The sequence below is a fragment of the Syngnathus leptorhynchus genome, chromosome 5 (genome assembly GCF_054491065.1).
Source record: "Syngnathus leptorhynchus isolate UIUO chromosome 5, UIUO_Slep, whole genome shotgun sequence".
NCBI lineage: Eukaryota > Metazoa > Chordata > Actinopteri > Syngnathiformes > Syngnathidae > Syngnathus > Syngnathus leptorhynchus.
In genome coordinates, this window is record NC_141199.1 from 7,732,558 (window position 1) to 7,749,980 (window position 17,423).

The 17,423-nt window shown below is 39.0% G+C and overlaps 1 protein-coding gene across 1 annotated transcript in view; it reads left to right on the top strand.

Moving 5' to 3' along the window:
- Nucleotides 1–693: 693 nt before the first annotated feature.
- dnah6 (dynein, axonemal, heavy chain 6) overlaps nucleotides 694–17,423 on the top strand; it is a 40,532-nt gene continuing 23,802 nt past the window's right edge. Inside the window, exons 1-39 of the mRNA XM_085911937.1 lie at nucleotides 694–830; nucleotides 1,248–1,312; nucleotides 1,810–1,989; nucleotides 2,554–2,910; nucleotides 3,632–3,766; nucleotides 3,864–3,942; nucleotides 4,030–4,102; nucleotides 4,193–4,379; nucleotides 4,456–4,557; nucleotides 4,648–4,755; nucleotides 5,089–5,169; nucleotides 5,245–5,365; nucleotides 5,504–5,655; nucleotides 5,832–5,984; nucleotides 6,080–6,328; nucleotides 6,446–6,574; nucleotides 6,936–7,049; nucleotides 7,153–7,296; nucleotides 7,406–7,558; nucleotides 7,754–7,804; nucleotides 8,015–8,107; nucleotides 8,195–8,314; nucleotides 8,419–8,599; nucleotides 8,709–8,805; nucleotides 8,968–9,193; nucleotides 9,713–9,877; nucleotides 10,203–10,313; nucleotides 10,398–10,523; nucleotides 10,660–10,815; nucleotides 11,021–11,182; nucleotides 12,638–12,775; nucleotides 12,862–13,029; nucleotides 13,193–13,341; nucleotides 13,895–14,002; nucleotides 14,887–15,013; nucleotides 15,185–15,397; nucleotides 15,481–15,702; nucleotides 15,813–15,935; nucleotides 17,235–17,417. Coding sequence (XP_085768063.1) covers nucleotides 776–830; nucleotides 1,248–1,312; nucleotides 1,810–1,989; nucleotides 2,554–2,910; nucleotides 3,632–3,766; nucleotides 3,864–3,942; nucleotides 4,030–4,102; nucleotides 4,193–4,379; nucleotides 4,456–4,557; nucleotides 4,648–4,755; nucleotides 5,089–5,169; nucleotides 5,245–5,365; nucleotides 5,504–5,655; nucleotides 5,832–5,984; nucleotides 6,080–6,328; nucleotides 6,446–6,574; nucleotides 6,936–7,049; nucleotides 7,153–7,296; nucleotides 7,406–7,558; nucleotides 7,754–7,804; nucleotides 8,015–8,107; nucleotides 8,195–8,314; nucleotides 8,419–8,599; nucleotides 8,709–8,805; nucleotides 8,968–9,193; nucleotides 9,713–9,877; nucleotides 10,203–10,313; nucleotides 10,398–10,523; nucleotides 10,660–10,815; nucleotides 11,021–11,182; nucleotides 12,638–12,775; nucleotides 12,862–13,029; nucleotides 13,193–13,341; nucleotides 13,895–14,002; nucleotides 14,887–15,013; nucleotides 15,185–15,397; nucleotides 15,481–15,702; nucleotides 15,813–15,935; nucleotides 17,235–17,417 — 5,556 coding nt within the window. The 5' untranslated portion in view covers nucleotides 694–775. The remainder of the gene's footprint in view (nucleotides 831–1,247; nucleotides 1,313–1,809; nucleotides 1,990–2,553; nucleotides 2,911–3,631; nucleotides 3,767–3,863; nucleotides 3,943–4,029; nucleotides 4,103–4,192; nucleotides 4,380–4,455; nucleotides 4,558–4,647; nucleotides 4,756–5,088; nucleotides 5,170–5,244; nucleotides 5,366–5,503; nucleotides 5,656–5,831; nucleotides 5,985–6,079; nucleotides 6,329–6,445; nucleotides 6,575–6,935; nucleotides 7,050–7,152; nucleotides 7,297–7,405; nucleotides 7,559–7,753; nucleotides 7,805–8,014; nucleotides 8,108–8,194; nucleotides 8,315–8,418; nucleotides 8,600–8,708; nucleotides 8,806–8,967; nucleotides 9,194–9,712; nucleotides 9,878–10,202; nucleotides 10,314–10,397; nucleotides 10,524–10,659; nucleotides 10,816–11,020; nucleotides 11,183–12,637; nucleotides 12,776–12,861; nucleotides 13,030–13,192; nucleotides 13,342–13,894; nucleotides 14,003–14,886; nucleotides 15,014–15,184; nucleotides 15,398–15,480; nucleotides 15,703–15,812; nucleotides 15,936–17,234; nucleotides 17,418–17,423) is intronic.

A 17,423-nucleotide genomic window follows, 5' to 3' on the forward strand; every position in this document is an offset into this window, starting at 1 on the left:
CTAGTACTATGTCTTCGTCTACGATGCATGTTGGGAAAGCTCTGTGTTGCTAGGCGACTGTAAACATGCTCTGGTGGCAATAGCTGACGTATTCTAGAACGTAAAGGTAGGCAAAAAACACATTACGTATATAATGCCTCAAAGTGGTGCTCACATTACAATGGTGAATTGTCAACCTGTTTGCTATTAATTGATGGGGAAAATAATAAATCGTTATAGAGCACTTTCCGTATTTTTTTTTCATTTTTTATGCAATACAATATAGCTTTGTTTGCCCTGCAAAAAATGTTTTGATGCTTTGCGATTGACATTTGATTTTGCTAAAAGTTTTAATTTGTGAATTTAATGCGCTTGTTGCCATGACAACAAATCCTACAATTACAGGAAGTGCTGTTAACACTGCTCAAGTTTGTGCATATTTATAGTTATATGGTGTCAACATATGTAGCGTCACCTTACAGAATATTAATATGCGTTAATTATGCAGTGAAGGCTAAATTCGGCAACAGTCGTCAGAGGCTTCCACTCGCCATCGTCCGCGTAACTTTCTTTCATTTACTTCATTGGCGTGTTATCTAAGCGTGTAACATTACATGAGTGATGTCATTGATATGTGTATCACTGACGTATGCAAAATGACACACAGTGTCCATGAATGGCAGTTTTTGATAATGCACTAAATTTGCGACGGGATTGAGTAATTATGAGTTGAAAAACAACATTAACGCTATCCTGCAGTCCATTGCACATTAGGACTTTTTTTTTTTAAACGAAGATGGCATCAACATCTAACTCCTCCTCGTCTGGACAGAGTGAGAAGGATTGCATGGGTAATAACCAACTACATACTACACTGATTCCGTATTGCACTCGTGCATATACTCTAGATACAATTCAAGAACTGGATTTACAATTGGGTTTTTGCAAATACAATACAGCTCAATTTCGAGCCTCACAGAAATGGTGCAAATATGCACAATATAGTTATTGGCTTGAGGGTTTGCATGTTCCCTCTGTAAAATAGCCCAAAAAATTGTAAATAAAATCCAACATTAACCTAGATGATCAATATTTACAGCAGATTATTTTAAATATTCATATTGCATCCACTGAATGTGGATTTATTGAGGTAGCCAGTTTTTTTTTTTTTTTTTTTTTTAGTATGTGAGTACATTTGATTAGCAGGAGTATTTTCAAGTTCTGCCACTTCACACCATATCTCATATCCACTTTAAATATTTTTTCAGAGGTCGATCTCCCACAACAGCAGAGCCCCACCATGCTACCTCCACTCTATGATAAAGGCACGCAGGTATGAACAAACAATATGTTATGAGTCGACTGAAATTACATAAACATTTCCGCTGAGTGTTTAATTATTATAAGTTATTTTCAATGGTTGCAACTTTTATAGAGGCATGGTGGCCGAGCCATTCGCACATCTGTCTCAGAAGTTCTCTGGGTTTAGGCTTTTCTATTTGCATGATCTCCCTGTGCTTGCATGGTTTTTATCAAGGTACTTAGCTTTTTTTTTAATCACATTCTAAATGAAAAAAAACTATTTGAAGATTAATTGAAGAAGTCTAAATTGTCCATCGGTATGAATGTGCGTGTGAATAGTTTTATATTTGTGCCCTTTAATGGGCTGGCAGCGTCGCCTCTCATCCAAGATCATCTGGGATGGGCTCCAGCACTAGGACTAGTGGTACGGGGAATTGATGGTCTGATTCAATTTGGGTGTTTGGCCTGTCTATGTTGTTATACACATTATTGTTAGTTTATTTTGTCTTGTTTTGCCCCATAATGTAGGCTCTGTTAAAGAGACGTGTTAAACGGAAATTGCCAATTGAGGAGCACCTAAAATCTCAGGAAAAGAGGTATTTCCCAGGCTGGCATTCTCAAGCGCCTATATCCCAAAAGAAAGAGACACCACCAAGGCGCAGCGTGCCATCACATGTAAAACTACCTCCTTTGCAACCTAGCACCAAGGTCAGTGGCACTCATGAGTGTGAGTTAGATGATAAACATGAACCGTCTGGGAGAAAGATCCTCAAAAATGAAGCATCAGAGTGCTACATTTGGCATTTACCCACCTTGGCTTTTTCCAATTGAATGTCACGACTCGTCGAGTATGTGAGCTTTCACACAATGAATTGTGTGAGAAAATAATTACAGCTGTGCTTTCAACACAACAGGGTGGCAGAAATGAGGGTTAAGTATAGTTAACTTCACACAACTTGTACCACTATTGGCAATTATCCTGACACGCATGCATTATTCTGACTGTTAAACGTCTGCTACTACTTCTACAGGCAAATTCCATATCAGAGCCTTTTAAAAATGGTGGGTTTCACATGCAGTGTAAATAGGGGTACCTCAGAGGTCCATTTAGTAAGTTGTAAGAAAAATAATTGAGTGCTAATGTGAAAATAAATAGTGGTAAATAGTTAACCAAAGGATTTTTTACAGCTCCATGAATAGAAATCAAAATGAGTTCAAACTCAGCTTTAATAAAGACCTGTAATTTTTGGGCTGTTCTCTTCACTCTTACAGAATCAACTCCCCCAAAATGAAGCATGTACCTCTTGTCCAGCAAAACGACCCTTTTCCCTTAAGAAAGACGCAAACCTGGAAACCCCCTCTCAAGTCCGAATTTTTGAGCACAGCAAGGATGACTACACGATGGTTAGCAAAGACGGCGTATTGTCAACTTGTCGAGAAAACTTTGACTTTGTAAGCCTTGAGCGCTTTGAAGAGGAATATCAACTTCACCGCAAGCTGGTTCTCATCCCCTTCTTTGCTCGCTTCAAATTATTCAAACCATTCTATATCTGGCATAAAAAAGTCTGCGCCAGAAAGATGTACATAGCTCAAGAGGCTCTCAAAGACAATTTGTTCTTGATCCACCCGGTAAGTAGAGAAAATCTTTCTGTAAAAATACAGTTGCCAGAAAATATGCAACTCTTTGGGAATTTCATGGTTTATATTGAATACATTTGTCATAAATTGTGATCTCATCTTCATCAAATTCAAGGCTATTGACACTTCTAAAATAATAATGACAATTTTTTAAACATTTGTCTTGATTGAAAATGACCAAAAAAAAAAAAACTTTAGTGCTGGTAGAAATTATATTGTTTATATTCCATTTCTGCAGGCACTACAGTATATAAAAAATACAGTATCAAAAATTGGTGTCGGGTTTTACCATACTGCATGGCGTCTTAATAAAGGAATGAGTTTGGAGGTGTGGATTTTAGCTACTACTGATGAAAACAAAAAACCTTCAAATGTTTAGAGTTAGTCCTGCTAAACTAGAACAGGCTTTCAGTGAACCGTGCTTTCATTGGATTTACGATCAAGAATTGCTAAATCAAAATAATTGGCAAGATTACAGTTACCCAGAATTTATAAACTCACGAGTCTAGAATTCTACTAATAGTTTATAAATGGAGGCACTTTGGGCTGTTACTACTCTACCAAGAAGTAGGCACCCAGTCAAAATGAAAATTGTTGACTTTCTCTTTCAGAAAACCATCAAATTCCAAAAGGAGCACATCGTTTTTGTTATCACTTTGGGCAGTTTTTTTTAGACCATGATATCATTAAACTTTGTCCTGTTTCTATCCAGGATCTTAGCACGGCATTGACAGATGTCTGGAAAATGTGTTACCAAATCAGAACAACTAACTTGTGTCATATTAAGAAAACGCACACATATACTCTCCAGGAATTTCATGAAGCTCAGTTCACACAAGTAGAGGAGGTACATGTTTATTCCCCAAAAACGCGAATGTTGTGACTCATAGTGTCATTGTTGTTTTTCCACATCATCTTGTCCCATAATTGTTTTCTTTAATTAGGCACTGATTGACCTGAAGAAATTACGAGACCTGGTCAAGGAAGTGACACTGTGTTCATGTAGCAACTTCCTGTCAGATCGTGTGTGCATTTTTTTTATTGTCTTGAGATTTTTGTGCCCCAAATTATAGAGATGTGTTTTTTAATCTATTTATCTATTTGTCACAGATAGCAACAAGCTGAGTGAAATTCAAATTCTATTGGGGATCAACAAGGGCTTCTTCTGTCACCGCCTCAACTGGTAGGTTTTCTTGTTTTGTTTAACATTTTGTTTGAAGTAACCATTTTGCAGGAAATCAATCACTCCCTCCTTCATCTCTCATCCGCACAGCTTCATCCGACTTGTTGACTATTTGGTGCTCAACACCATGCACACATTGTTTGTGAGTGCCGTGGAGAAGCTTCTGGCTGCATTCAAAGAGCAGGTTAGTCAAACCCCCAGCCATGATGTCATTCAAACCTGGGGCCAGCAGCTAGAGACTGATAACAAACCTGCTGAGGAAAAGACGGATCAAAAGGTAGGGCATCATCTCTGCACCACCAGTTGACATTCACATACACCAAATGAAAGGTTTGTTACATGTGTCTTAATAGGAGGAAGAGTCCGAAGCTCCCCAGAGTAAACCGATGTTGATGAGTGAACTTGTGCTCGACACACAAGCGCTATCCTACAGACCCTCTGAGCAGAACTTTCAGGTTAAAGACTGAGTCAGCAACCATTTTATACCCATTGATAATAAACTGTCGAGCAAAATAAATGATTTTTTTTTTTCCCCCATCAAACAGAGCACAGTTAGAGAGATCATCGAGAAGTTTCAGAAGACTGCTTTGTCTGTTGAAACACTAACAAAAGACCCGGATTTCATTTTACTCTTAAGTCACGACTCTTTTAAGGTAGACGAATAACTCTCAGCTATGTTTAAGTCACTGTTATGGTTACACTGCTTATATCAGAGGTGTCCAAACCCGGTTCTCGAAGGATGCTTAGCTGCATGTATTTGATCCTCCCTCCAACACACCACATGGTTCAAATGATAACAATCCTCATCAGGCTTGTTCAGAACTTGCCGACGTGTTGATTATTTGCGTCAGGGGTGTCGGAGGAGGGAAGCATCTAAAACATGCAGGACAGCAGTACTCTAGGATCGAAGGTGGACATCCGTGGTTTCTTATTTGTAAATGTTTTAACCACCACTCCGTTTTTTAATGTGTGTCTGTTACTTTAAGAGTCAATACCGAGATGCACCCAGTTTGGAATCGGTCATTGAAAATGATGGCTACATTAAAAGTATCCGTCAAAAAATTAAGGTCAGTCACACTTTACATTAGTTCCCTTTGGAAGTAACACTCCAGATGCCACAATGTGTTTACTTTCCCTCTCAGGAAGCACTGCAGTTCACATTTGAAGCTGCTCAAGTATGCGCAAGCATGTTTAAGCGGTTTCAATTGTTTTACAAGGAGAATGAAAGTCTAGATTTGGATGCTCTCCGACAGCAAGATCACGGTACAAACTTTCTGTATATAATGAACAATATCATTATTCAGAAGTGATAAAGCTGGTGCCTGACGTTTTATTTAATCATGGGTTCTGAACTTTCTTTCCATAATTTTCTTTTACTGTTAACTATACTTTGTTGAACAGGTTTGGACTTTTTCCGAAATTCACTGGACCTGTACCACAATGAACATAAAGAAGCTGTGGCTCTCCAGCCACAGAGACATCTAGGCCTCCTTCTTGTGGACAAGACGGAAATGAAAGAGAAGCTCATCGATTCCCCCCTCCGCTGTTTAGAGGTCAGAACAGTACACAATAATAATATGCTCATAAACACACCGTGTCCATACAAATGTGCAATATTCATTAATTGTCAGTGAATGGGGCAATAGTCAAAGTCAAAGTCTGCTTTATTGTCAATTTCTTCACGTGTCAAGACACAGAGTAGTAGTAACTTTCTGCTCTCTTTTTATAGTTCATTAATGAGATACTGACACAGCAGGCCAAGGGAAAGCTAAAAGCTGTCATGGTGGAAGCTGGTGAAGCTCAATTTAAACTCGAACTCAGTCCCAGTAATACAACCGAGTTAGCCAGCTACCTTACTTTCCTTGATGAGATACCAGAAAGGGTAAGATTTGTTAATGTGTACAATATCCTAACTTGGATGGACTTAAAGAGCATCCATCACAAGAAAACATCCCTCTTGTCATTTTTTGTTGCCAGATGAAAGTGCTGGAGCAGGAACAGGAGACTGTGTGTCAGATGTACAATCTGATCAATCTATCCTCACTTCCCGTCACAGCTGACGATGTGGCCTTTGCCTCCATGGAGCCTTACATGAACTCATTACACAACATGATCAATGATGCAATGTTTGACAGGATCAAAATGATGGACAAGTTTTCTAAGTCTCTTCAAGTAGACATAAGAGAGCTGAACCAGAAAGTCAAAAAAATCAAGGAAAGATCGCAGGTGTGTTGACAAATTAGTTTGTCTTAAAATATATAATGGCGAAGAAAGTATGTTTGAGTTGGTTGCCAAGTTTGAATGGGATTCTCTGATGATCTTATTTCATGGATGTATGTGTAGGATCCACAAATCCTTGAAGTCACTGCTGATTGTGCGGAAGTGCATCTTCTGCTTGAGGATCTTCAGGTTTCCATTGATGAGCTGCAAGCCCAGGCTTCGACATATACTTCTTACCAGAAACAATTCAAGGTAATGTGCTTATTAAGTAAAAAATCTGAAAATAAAGCCATTATTTTTCCCTTATCCTGAAGTTGTTTTCTCTTGGGTTTCCCTTCATCTTGGTCTTGGTGTTGCTTTTGTTTTAAAAGTTAAAGCTAAATTGAGCAAATTGGCTATTTCAGAAATGTGTGTCAAACTGGTAGCCGTTTGCCCTAATCAGTACCCAGGAAGTAGCCCTCGGTTTAAAAAAAAGTTGGTGACCCCTGGTGTAAATGTTACTTTATTGACTGTCTCAAGTACAGTATGTACACGATGTGTTAGTAAATCCTGACTAACCACCATTCCAACCAAGTCAGTGCCATTTTTCTGTGAATACTGTTTTTCAATTTAGTTGGTGGTGACCAAATTTGATGACCTTGATGAGCTAAAAGGAGAGTTTAGGCTGAAGAGGCTTCTTTGGGATTCTATGAAGGAATGGGACTTATTACAAGAACAATGGCGGCAGGTGAGACACTCTCAAAATATGTGCAGCATTATAAGGATACTTTAGATGCTACTCACTGTATTTCCATGAATTGTCTTTATTTGTCTGTTTGTTGCATCTTCAGACCACACTTGAGAAACTGGACATGGAGCAGTTAAACTCACAAGTCAACAAATACAACAAGTATATCAACCAAATGGAAAAAGGCTTGCCGCGTAATAACGTAGTGCCACTTCTTAAGGAGAAGGTTGAAATTATGAAACAGAGGGTGGGTAACCATAACTGTAATAAAACTATACCATTACAATGTGAACTAAAGTACTTCCTGTTAATGAATGGTGAATTGATTATATCCCTGACAACTGTGATGCGTTCAGGTGCCCGTGATCACAGATTTGCGCAACCCATGTATGAAACCAGAACACTGGAGGTCCTTGGAAACTGTTGTGGGGAGTTCTTTGAGTGTGGAGCTTACTGTGGCTGTTGTGGAGGAACTCAACGTGTTCTCCTATGGCACAGAAATAATGGAGGTCTCGCCTAACTTCTTTGTTGCTCAACCTCAATATTTGATCTTTCCGTAAACTATCAGATATCTTCATGATAGCTTTATTTCTGAACTATCCAGATTATACTATATAAAAAACTGTATACGGTGTTTTACTATTGGTATTTCAATGTTTAACCTAACTGATGCAGCCTGAAGAAACAAATGTTTTGAATTTTAGGCATCAGCACAGGCTTCGGGCGAGGCATCAGTAGAGACAATTATTAATAAGGTTGGTGAAAATAGGGCTCCATGAGTGTCTTTTTTTCTTCTACGATGTTTGTTGCCTTTTTCTTTTGGAGTAAATCAATCTATAATTCAATTTATTTGTGTAGATGAGGAGATGTGTTCATTCGTGAATGTTTTTAGCCGTTATTATTTTGATAAATCAGTCATTGAATAATGTCCCTTTGACACGGGGCCCATTTTGATCACACTCTAGGTGGAGGATGTGTGGTGGACCACTACTTTCACTCTTGTGCAGCATGGTGACTCCAAAGAAGTCTTCATCTTGGGGGGCACAGATGATGTCCAAGTAAACATGAAGTGCACGTTCCCCAATCCATTCTATAAAATGTGGTGAAGTTCAAATGTATTCATTCTTTTTTTTGTCCTTGTTGAGGTACTCTTGGATGACAGCATTATTAATGTGGGCACAGCAGCAACGTCTCGTTACGTTGCTCCCATCAAAGCCAGGGTGGACAAACTCCTAATGAGGCTGCTCCGCTTCAATCAAACTCTGGTGAAGGCTTTGGAAAAAAAACAGAAGCAAAAGCATTTTTTTTTTGTCTGCCATCTGTATGAAATAAGCACACATATGTATATTTACCTCCTCTTCCTACACAGGATGAGTGGCTTACGTGCCAACGAAACTGGCTGTATTTGGAAAGTATTTTCTTGGCACCGGACATCAAGAGGCAGCTTCCTGCTGAATCCAAAATGTTTCTCAAAGTGGACAAGTCATGGAAGGCCATCATGGCTAAAGTCAAAAAGATGCCCAATGCACTCAAAGCGGCCACACAGCCTGGTAGGTATCCATAGGTTACCAATTTACCAAAAGAGGTACCAATTTACAGCAAGAAATTTACATTTTTACATTGATGTACACTCTTGAGATTTTGTATTATCCCACACAGATCTTTTGGAAACGTTTCAAGAAAATAATGTTCTGTTGGACAAGATACAAAAGTGTCTTGAAGACTACTTGGAGTCCAAGAGAGTTATATTCCCAAGGTAGGCTCATTTCTGGTTAGAAAGATGGGAAATAAACACATTATAATTCATGATTTAAATATGTTAAGTATTTATGCTTAATGTAATGTGATTTAAATGTATCATTTACTAGCATGACTGATGTGAATGTTGCTTACTTGGCAATCTTTCCTCTCTTTGCAGATTCTACTTCTTATCCAATGATGAATTGCTTAAAATTTTGGCACAGACAAGAAACCCCCAGGCAGTGCAACCTCACTTGAGAAAATGTTTTGATGCAATTACACACCTTGAGTTTGCCTTGGACACTGAACAATCGAATACGGGTCAAGCAACACTGGAGTCTGGAGAACAAGAGAAGGTCTACACAAAGGACATCTTGAACATGGTTTCCCCGGAAAGAGAGAAGGTCAGCTGTGGTTACAATCAAACCTTGAACTTTGTCAGTCTGTTTTGGGCATAGAGGCTTAAATGGGCACGTTTAAAACTGGCTCAATGGGGGAGGGGGGGGTGGACAGAAGGGAGATGTGTCTGGTTACATCTGGCATAAATGTAATATGGTATTTCAAAAAAGCAGCAGCACCAGTCAAGCAAGGTAGTGGTAGTATGATGCCGTTCATGCTTGAAAACCACGTAGAATTGCTGAATTAAATAAAACATTTCTGCAAGGAAAAGTGGGTCAACATATCTCCACAGAAATGTGAAAGATTCATTATTAACTATAGAAAATTCTTGATTTCAGTTATTTCTGCTGACCGTAGCCTAACCAGTTGTTCAGTTTCGGGGGCAAGTATTGTACTTTTTCACACAGGGCCATGTAGCTTTGAATGTCCATCCATCCATCTTCTTCCATTGCTGTATAAAAATGGAGCGGCCTGATATATCACTGTTATAACTGTTGATATTGTCCTTTGGTGTGCAAGTGTAGGTGGCTTTAACAAAAGGTCTGAAAGCAAGAGGCAATGTGGAAGATTGGCTTTGCAAAGTGGAAGAGGCCATGTTCAACTCACTGCGGCAGCTCAGCAAGGCTTCTATAGCCGACTACCAAATGACATCAAGGGAAGAATGGGTGGTGTCTGGGTATCCTTCCCAGGTATAAACACTCACACACTTATGCAAGAAAACTTATTGGTAAATCCTCCAAATGTGACATTTTAGTCTTTCAGCTGAATAATGAATGTTGTTTTCCGTGCTTTTTCACTTTGCTCTATCCTTTAGTCCTCTGTGCTGTATTCTTTACAGTATTGCCTTGGGTGCAGCATGATTTGCAGAGCCCAATATTTTTCAATTGTATCCGTTTATGTCCTTGGCAACGACAATGCACACATCTTTCTCAATCTTATCCTCCATCCTGTCCTTTTCAATTTGCACTGCCACTCATTTCTTACTCTTCTTCTTCTTTTATTGCTCTTCATCAGGTGGTGTTGACTATTTCTCAGCTGATGTGGTGCAGGGATATGGAAGGTTGTTTGGAAGGAGATCATGACCACTTTGCTGCCTTGCAGCAATTTGAATTCACCAACTTTGACGTAAACTACTTTTATTCTGATTATTTTTCAAAAAGAATCGACAAAATCTAATTGTCCAGCGTTGACTGCGCGTGTATTTTTCAGAGGTTAAATTCCCTTGCTGCTTTGGTCAGAGGGAAACTACCGACTTTGCATCGCAATATCATCACCGCCCTCATCACCGTTGATGTGCATGCCCGTGATATTGTGACAGATTTAGTCGCACAAAAGGTCGAGTACTGCGGCATACAGACACACACACAGACACATACACACATACACACACAAGTACATGTTTCATTTATTGCCTGTAGCTTTTTGTAGCATGTAATTTATGAGGTCATGCACTTGAACATTTTTTTCTTAGGTGGACTCGGGGACTAACTTTGAATGGCAGAGACAATTACGTTACTACTGGGATCTTGACCTGGACAACTGTATAGCCTGCATGGCCCTATCGACTTACATTTATGGCTACGAATACCTCGGAGCTTGTCCGAGACTGGTCATCACTCCACTTACGGTAACACGGGCTACATAATGCTCACATGCATAAAACAGAAGTCACACAGGAATAGGCACATACAGTACATTTATTGGACTGTTGAGTGCACACAGTCCAACACAACACCTTCGAGTTAAATTGTTAAATCATGTAAGAAATAACATACATCTGACTTTTACATGTTACACTTAATTTACCGAAATTAACTAACATGCCACTACAGGATCGTTGCTACTTATGTCTAATGGGAGCCCTCCAGTTGGACTTAGGAGGAGCTCCAGCTGGACCTGCAGGGACAGGGAAAACAGAGACTACGAAGGACTTGGCCAAAGCCTTGGCAATTCAGTGTGTGGTCTTCAACTGTTCTGATGGACTCGACTACAAGGTGCGATGTGACTACAGTAATTGCATCTGGATACCTTTCTAAAGTCTTTTTTTTTTTAAGTGAATATAAAGGCATAATTTCCTCTGAAATGTGGTTTATTTTAAAGTAGAAGGAAAATGAATTCGATGCTTAATGTGAAAATAATACACATTCACTTCTGCTAACACAAATAAACATTTGTATCAAAATAATTATTGATGAAAAATGGAGCTCACATTTAAACAAATGACAAATAATGGTCAATACACCTGACAGCATTTTGAGTTATTGACTTAGATTTGTTTTAACTAACTTGTGAAGTTATAAATGCCAAGAGGCATCTGTCTGAAAAGTATCAGTCACAGGATGATTAAACATAATTATAATTCAGTGGTGATCTAATGGGAGGTGCACACTGGATATTTGCACTTACAAGGTTTTGGAGTGTATTTGCAAGTGGACAACTCAACAAGTTTGCTCTATTCACGCCTGCTCTCTCACCCTTAATGCATTTACTTTATGGGGCTGTTAGATGGCGCTGTTGTCAAAGCAATCAAGTCTCACGCCTCTCCATTTCATCACAGACAAATAAAATACTGTTTATTTTTTTCCCCACAATTTATTCATCTTCTAGTTATCAGGACTACATCATCAGATTATTTTTCAATTTGTTGATGAATAATTTTACACAAATGATCAAGATGAGGAGACAAATGCCCATTCATATTTTGGTCAACAGACACTATTTTCAACGGCATATATAAACCGTTTTTGTATTTCTAAACTGTCAGTGACATTGACAGTTACATACATACATACATACATACATACATACATACATACATACATACATACATACATACATACATACATACATACATACATACATACATACATACATACATACATACATACATACATACATACATACATACACCCCACATTGAGGTAAAGGATGCAATATTGTAAACCTTGGAAAATATCTGATGTTCATATTTTTGTGTCTTGTCTTGTATTTGCCAAAATAATCCCCCAAGTTACCGTTTATTGAACAGCGCCATGTTGACTCACTAAATCATTTATAAAAAGATCCACAAAAACTCAATGTAAAATTCAGCTTCAATCATACATAATGATTTAGAACACAGTGTACAGTCCATCCATCCATTATCACTACACTGTTCAAGACGACAAGAGGGGCCGGCAGCCAATCAGAACACATCAACCATTCATAGCTATTGGCAACTTAGAGTTTTAAAAGCAATATAAGGAGGAAAGCAAAGTACCAAAAAAAATGATAAAAGCAATTCAAACCCAGAACATTTTGACTGTGCAGCAGCTGTGGTAACCGTATGGTCCTCTTTGCTGCCTAAAGTATAATTTAATAAAAAATTAAAGTATAATTTATGATAATTCTCTTAAATAACTGCATGTATTTTTTTCTGCCTCTTACTCAACTGTATATACCTCCATCAGATGATGGGGCGTTTCTTCAGTGGACTGGCTCAATCTGGTGCTTGGTGCTGTTTTGATGAGTTCAATCGAATCGATATTGAGGTGTTGTCAGTCATTGCGCAGCAGCTCATAACTATACGGAATGCTAAAGCTGCTAAGGTATGCACAAACATTTAGAAATGATGACACAAATTATGTCGCATTTCAATACTGTATTTTAAAATCTTTACTCCATTATTTTTCAGATGACAAAGTTTCGATTTGAGGGACGAGAGATCAAGCTGGTGATGACCTGTGCAGCATTTATTACCATGAACCCAGGCTATGCTGGAAGATCAGAGCTACCTGATAATCTTAAATCTCTCTTTAGGCCAGTAGCTATGATGGTGCCCAACTATGCACTCATTGCGGAGGTAACAGTTTTTCTCTTTGTGCCAGATATTAACATTGAGCCACTGATGGACAACTTTACAGTAGAATACAAAAACATGTTATGTGTTTTACTACAATGTCGTCCTTTTGGTAAACTGCATTTTGGCCTCTGCACCTGTGTTTGTACCCCACTTCTCCATGCAGGTGATCTTATACTCAGAAGGCTTTGAGTCCAGTAAGACTTTAGCAAGGAAGATGACCCAAATGTACAAGCTGTGCTCTGAACAGCTGTCCCAGCAGGACCATTATGACTTTGGAATGAGAGCTGTCAAATCTGTTCTTGTCATGGCAGGGTCAGTGGGCATATTTTTTTTTTTTTGTTAGCATGATCACGTAGTTCACGTTACATGAACAAAACGATATTACTACTAATGTACTATTACTGCTGCTGTAGCGAATGCCACATGATTCATTGCATGTCTTTTACGTGTTCCTACATTTAGTCGTCTTGTTAGTCGGCCAATTCCAAACATTTATAAGACAACACTTTAATCATTATATTGCTTCGTGTTTTTTTAGATGACCAAGTTGTTAGAATCAGATGTGCATCAGTAAAGCTCACAGCTGATTGCATGTATTTTTATTACATATAAGTCTGTGCTACTCTTTTGTTCCAATTGTGATAAATAGACAAAACCTTATTGATCTTCTCACTAAATGAAAATCAGAAAGCCTTAATTGTCATTGCAAAAAATGTAGCGAAATTGGAGGGATAGCAGAGTGAAGCCAATCCTAGGTGATCACTAGCACATCGGAGAGAGTAGAATAACTCGGCACCCTGAAAGCTACAGAAGTTAGTCATGGTTATTGCGCAAGTGTGTTTATCATCTGATAATCTGTCATCAGGTCTCTGAAGAGACAGAACCCTGACCTAATTGAGGATGTGGTTCTCATTAGAGCTCTGAGGGATTCCAACCTGCCAAAATTCCTAACAGATGATGCAGAACTATTTGGGTAAGAGTGCTAGTTCAGTGAGGAGGTATCAAGTTGTCATTCCATTACTATTTCAAGCTATGTAATAGGTAAAGGGCATTTTGTTACAGCCTTATTTAAAAAAGAAATGACTGGAAATTTTCTCCAAAATTCTGCTATGTGTCTTTTACCATGGTGTGGGTTCCACTGTCACTGAAATGCAGGCTGAATTAGTGGATTGCCACAGAGATGGTTGTCCTTTTGATTGCTTTTCCTTCCATTGAAGTATGTCGGAGCCCTGACAGTGATGATCAGGTTCATGTTCATGTTCATCTCCCTGATTAAGGCCACTTTGCTCCTGATTGTTCAGTTTAGTTGGACGCCCCTACAATGAATTCCGGTGTTTCAGAATTGATTCCATTCATGAACTATGGAGGTCCATTGTGCTCACGATAATCTTAAAAAGCAACAGAGATATTTCTGATATGTCAACTGCGGGACATTTTATAGACACAGGTGTGATTTTCCAAATTATTTCTAAGCAATGGAATTTACTGTAGTACAGTACAGTAGTTCAGCACAGTCATGCTGTAAAACACGTCAAATCCAGATCCAGAAAGTAAATGACACAGTTTGGTTTTAGCGGCTAAAACCAAACTGTGGCAGGGTTTCTACTTTATAGATCTCAATCTGACAACTCAGATTTAATGATTTAGTTCATGTGAGTGCTCATTTTTTATTCATATTCATACATTTGTGAAATCTAACAAGCTTAAAGGAAAAGAAAATGGGGTAAGGCTGTAACATGACAAAATGTGGAACTAGTGAAGCACTACTTTCTAGTAGTGAAGCACTACTTTCTCGTAGTGGAGCACTACTTTCTGCATGCACTCTTTATACTCAGTTACTGTCTAAAATTCATCTAGTGGCATCCTGTCTGACCTGTTCCCTGGTGTGACCATCCCTGCGCATGACTATGGTATATTACACTCAACCATTGTGGATTGTATCGTGAAGCGAAACCTGCAGCCTCTGGCCACCATGATTAACAAGGTACACATGGCTAAGGGAATTATACACGCCAGTTTCTTTTTCAACATCTAGGGAAATAAATGTGTTTATAATGGTGGGAAACATTATTTATTGTAATGAATATGTGTGAGCTGGCAAAATCCCTTTTAATTCATAGTATCGAAACTAATACCCCTGTGTCTTGAAAATTAGGTTATCCAACTGTATGAGACCATGATTGTGCGTCACGGCGTCATGTTGGTTGGACCTACTGGTGGTGGAAAGACCGCCGTCTACACCGTCTTGGCAGACACACTGGATACCCTTTATGACTCCGAGTATAGGGAAGAAAACCCCTTCTTTCAGCCTGTGAAGACTTACGTTCTCAACCCCAAATCTATCACAATGGGAGAACTTTATGGAGAGGTACTTTAGGGATATAATGGCCTTTTGGCTCATTGATTCATTTTCAGTTTCTTTAAAAAACAAGCAATAATAATCTGCTTTAGATTAACACACTGACCCTTGAGTGGCGTGATGGATTAATGGCACTGAGCGTCCGTGATGCAGTCGACAGCATGAACGATAACCATAAATGGGTGATTTGTGATGGACCTGTTGATGCCCTGTGGATTGAGAACATGAATACAGTGCTGGATGACAACAAAATGCTCTGTCTGGCTAACAGTGAACGTATCAAACTTTCTCCTTCCATACATATGGTATTTGAGGTAACAGCTAATGCTAAACCGTATTTCTACAATCTACTCAAATAAACCGCTCACTTAATATTTTTCTTCTATCAGTATAACCTTCGACAGTTTAAAATTTCATTTTTCAGGTCCAGGATTTGGCTGTGGCATCTCCAGCCACAGTCAGTCGCTGTGGCATGGTCTACATTGACCCAGATGAACTCAAGTGGATGCCTTATGTCCAGACATGGCTCAGTGGTCTAGGATCCAAAGTAGGATTGTGTCTGAAACATTTCTGGCAAATTTACTAGATTGGTAAATTGCATCATCAGATGAATATAAAACAAGATAAACACATATACAGACACAAAAGATCAGTGTTTCAGTGAGTCTCCAAGTACTCACTTCACAAGGCATACCTCTGATCTCCCTGACCAGGTTTACATCAGCCACCCCGTTCCTTCTAAACCCTTCATGCGTACTTGGACCTGCAAATCAGTCTCTTCTTTCATTGAGGACAATCAGTGCACTTCTTGTGCGCTTCCTTTTAAAGAAATATGAGGAGCTGCTTCTATTGGCAGAGAATCAGGGCGCAAAACTCTTTTTAAATCCGCCATGCTGTTCCACCTTGCGAGCAGCTGCAAAAATACCGCATCGATATTGAACCTGGCTTCGGGCAGACTTGTGCTCGATTTTGTAGTGGGCAAGAAAATAGAGCCCTTATTAGTAGTAGAATGTGATACCTACATCACAAATCAAGCACAGACTACTTTCTGTCACCAAATTATCACGTGCGTCAGAGGCAAAACTGCTTTGTGTGCCGGCACGCCCAGATTAGCGCCACACGACCCCAAACACACTCGACTAGACTTGCGCTTGCACAAATATGAAGTTTTTACACTAAGTGCATGGGCACCAGTCGAACAAAATAGAGCCACACACCTTAAATGTTTTCAATACTCAAGTGAAAAATGGCTGGTTTCTAACAAAGTGGCGGTCAAAATTACTTCTCACATTCAAATGTAAATACCAGAAAATGCAAGGAAAATGTTAATCCCTTGTTGTATATTCATCTTTTGATGCCAGACCCAAGATATGCAGTAAAAATGTATGTATTAACGTTAACAACAGAGGATGGAGAAACCCATCCATCCATTTTCCGACCCGCTTCTCCTTATTTGCTTTGTTTATTTCGGCAAGTACAAAACACTTACAACTTAATGTCACATTTTGTTTTCCATGACTTGTCAGTAAGGGAATCGGGTTGAAGCACTTCTGCTTATCTAGTCCCGTCCCGATTCCAACCAAGGTTTTACTGCCCAGCACTAATTATATTACTACCATAATCATGTAAAGAGAGAAACAAAAGAAAACAGAAATTTGACCAGGATAACATATGATTTTGATTTGATCAAATTAAATGAAATGTTGTGTTTTATTTACCTCGTCCCTTTCCCAATTGAACAGTTTGTTAATCTGTCCATCCAATATAAATGAAGATGAGAAATTTCCCCAAATATCTATCCTCACTCTGAAAATCTGTGTACTTTTACATCTTGCTGTCCTTCAAGCTTTCAGACTCGGTGAAGACGGCATTGCTTGAGTTATTTCAGACTTATGTGGAGGATGGGCTCTACTATATATGGAAACATTGCACCCAAGCAATTCGCCAAGTGGACATAAGTAAAGTATGCACTCTTTGTACACTGATGGAGGCACTGCTGCTCGGCAAAGATGGACCAGACTTAAATATGGTACTT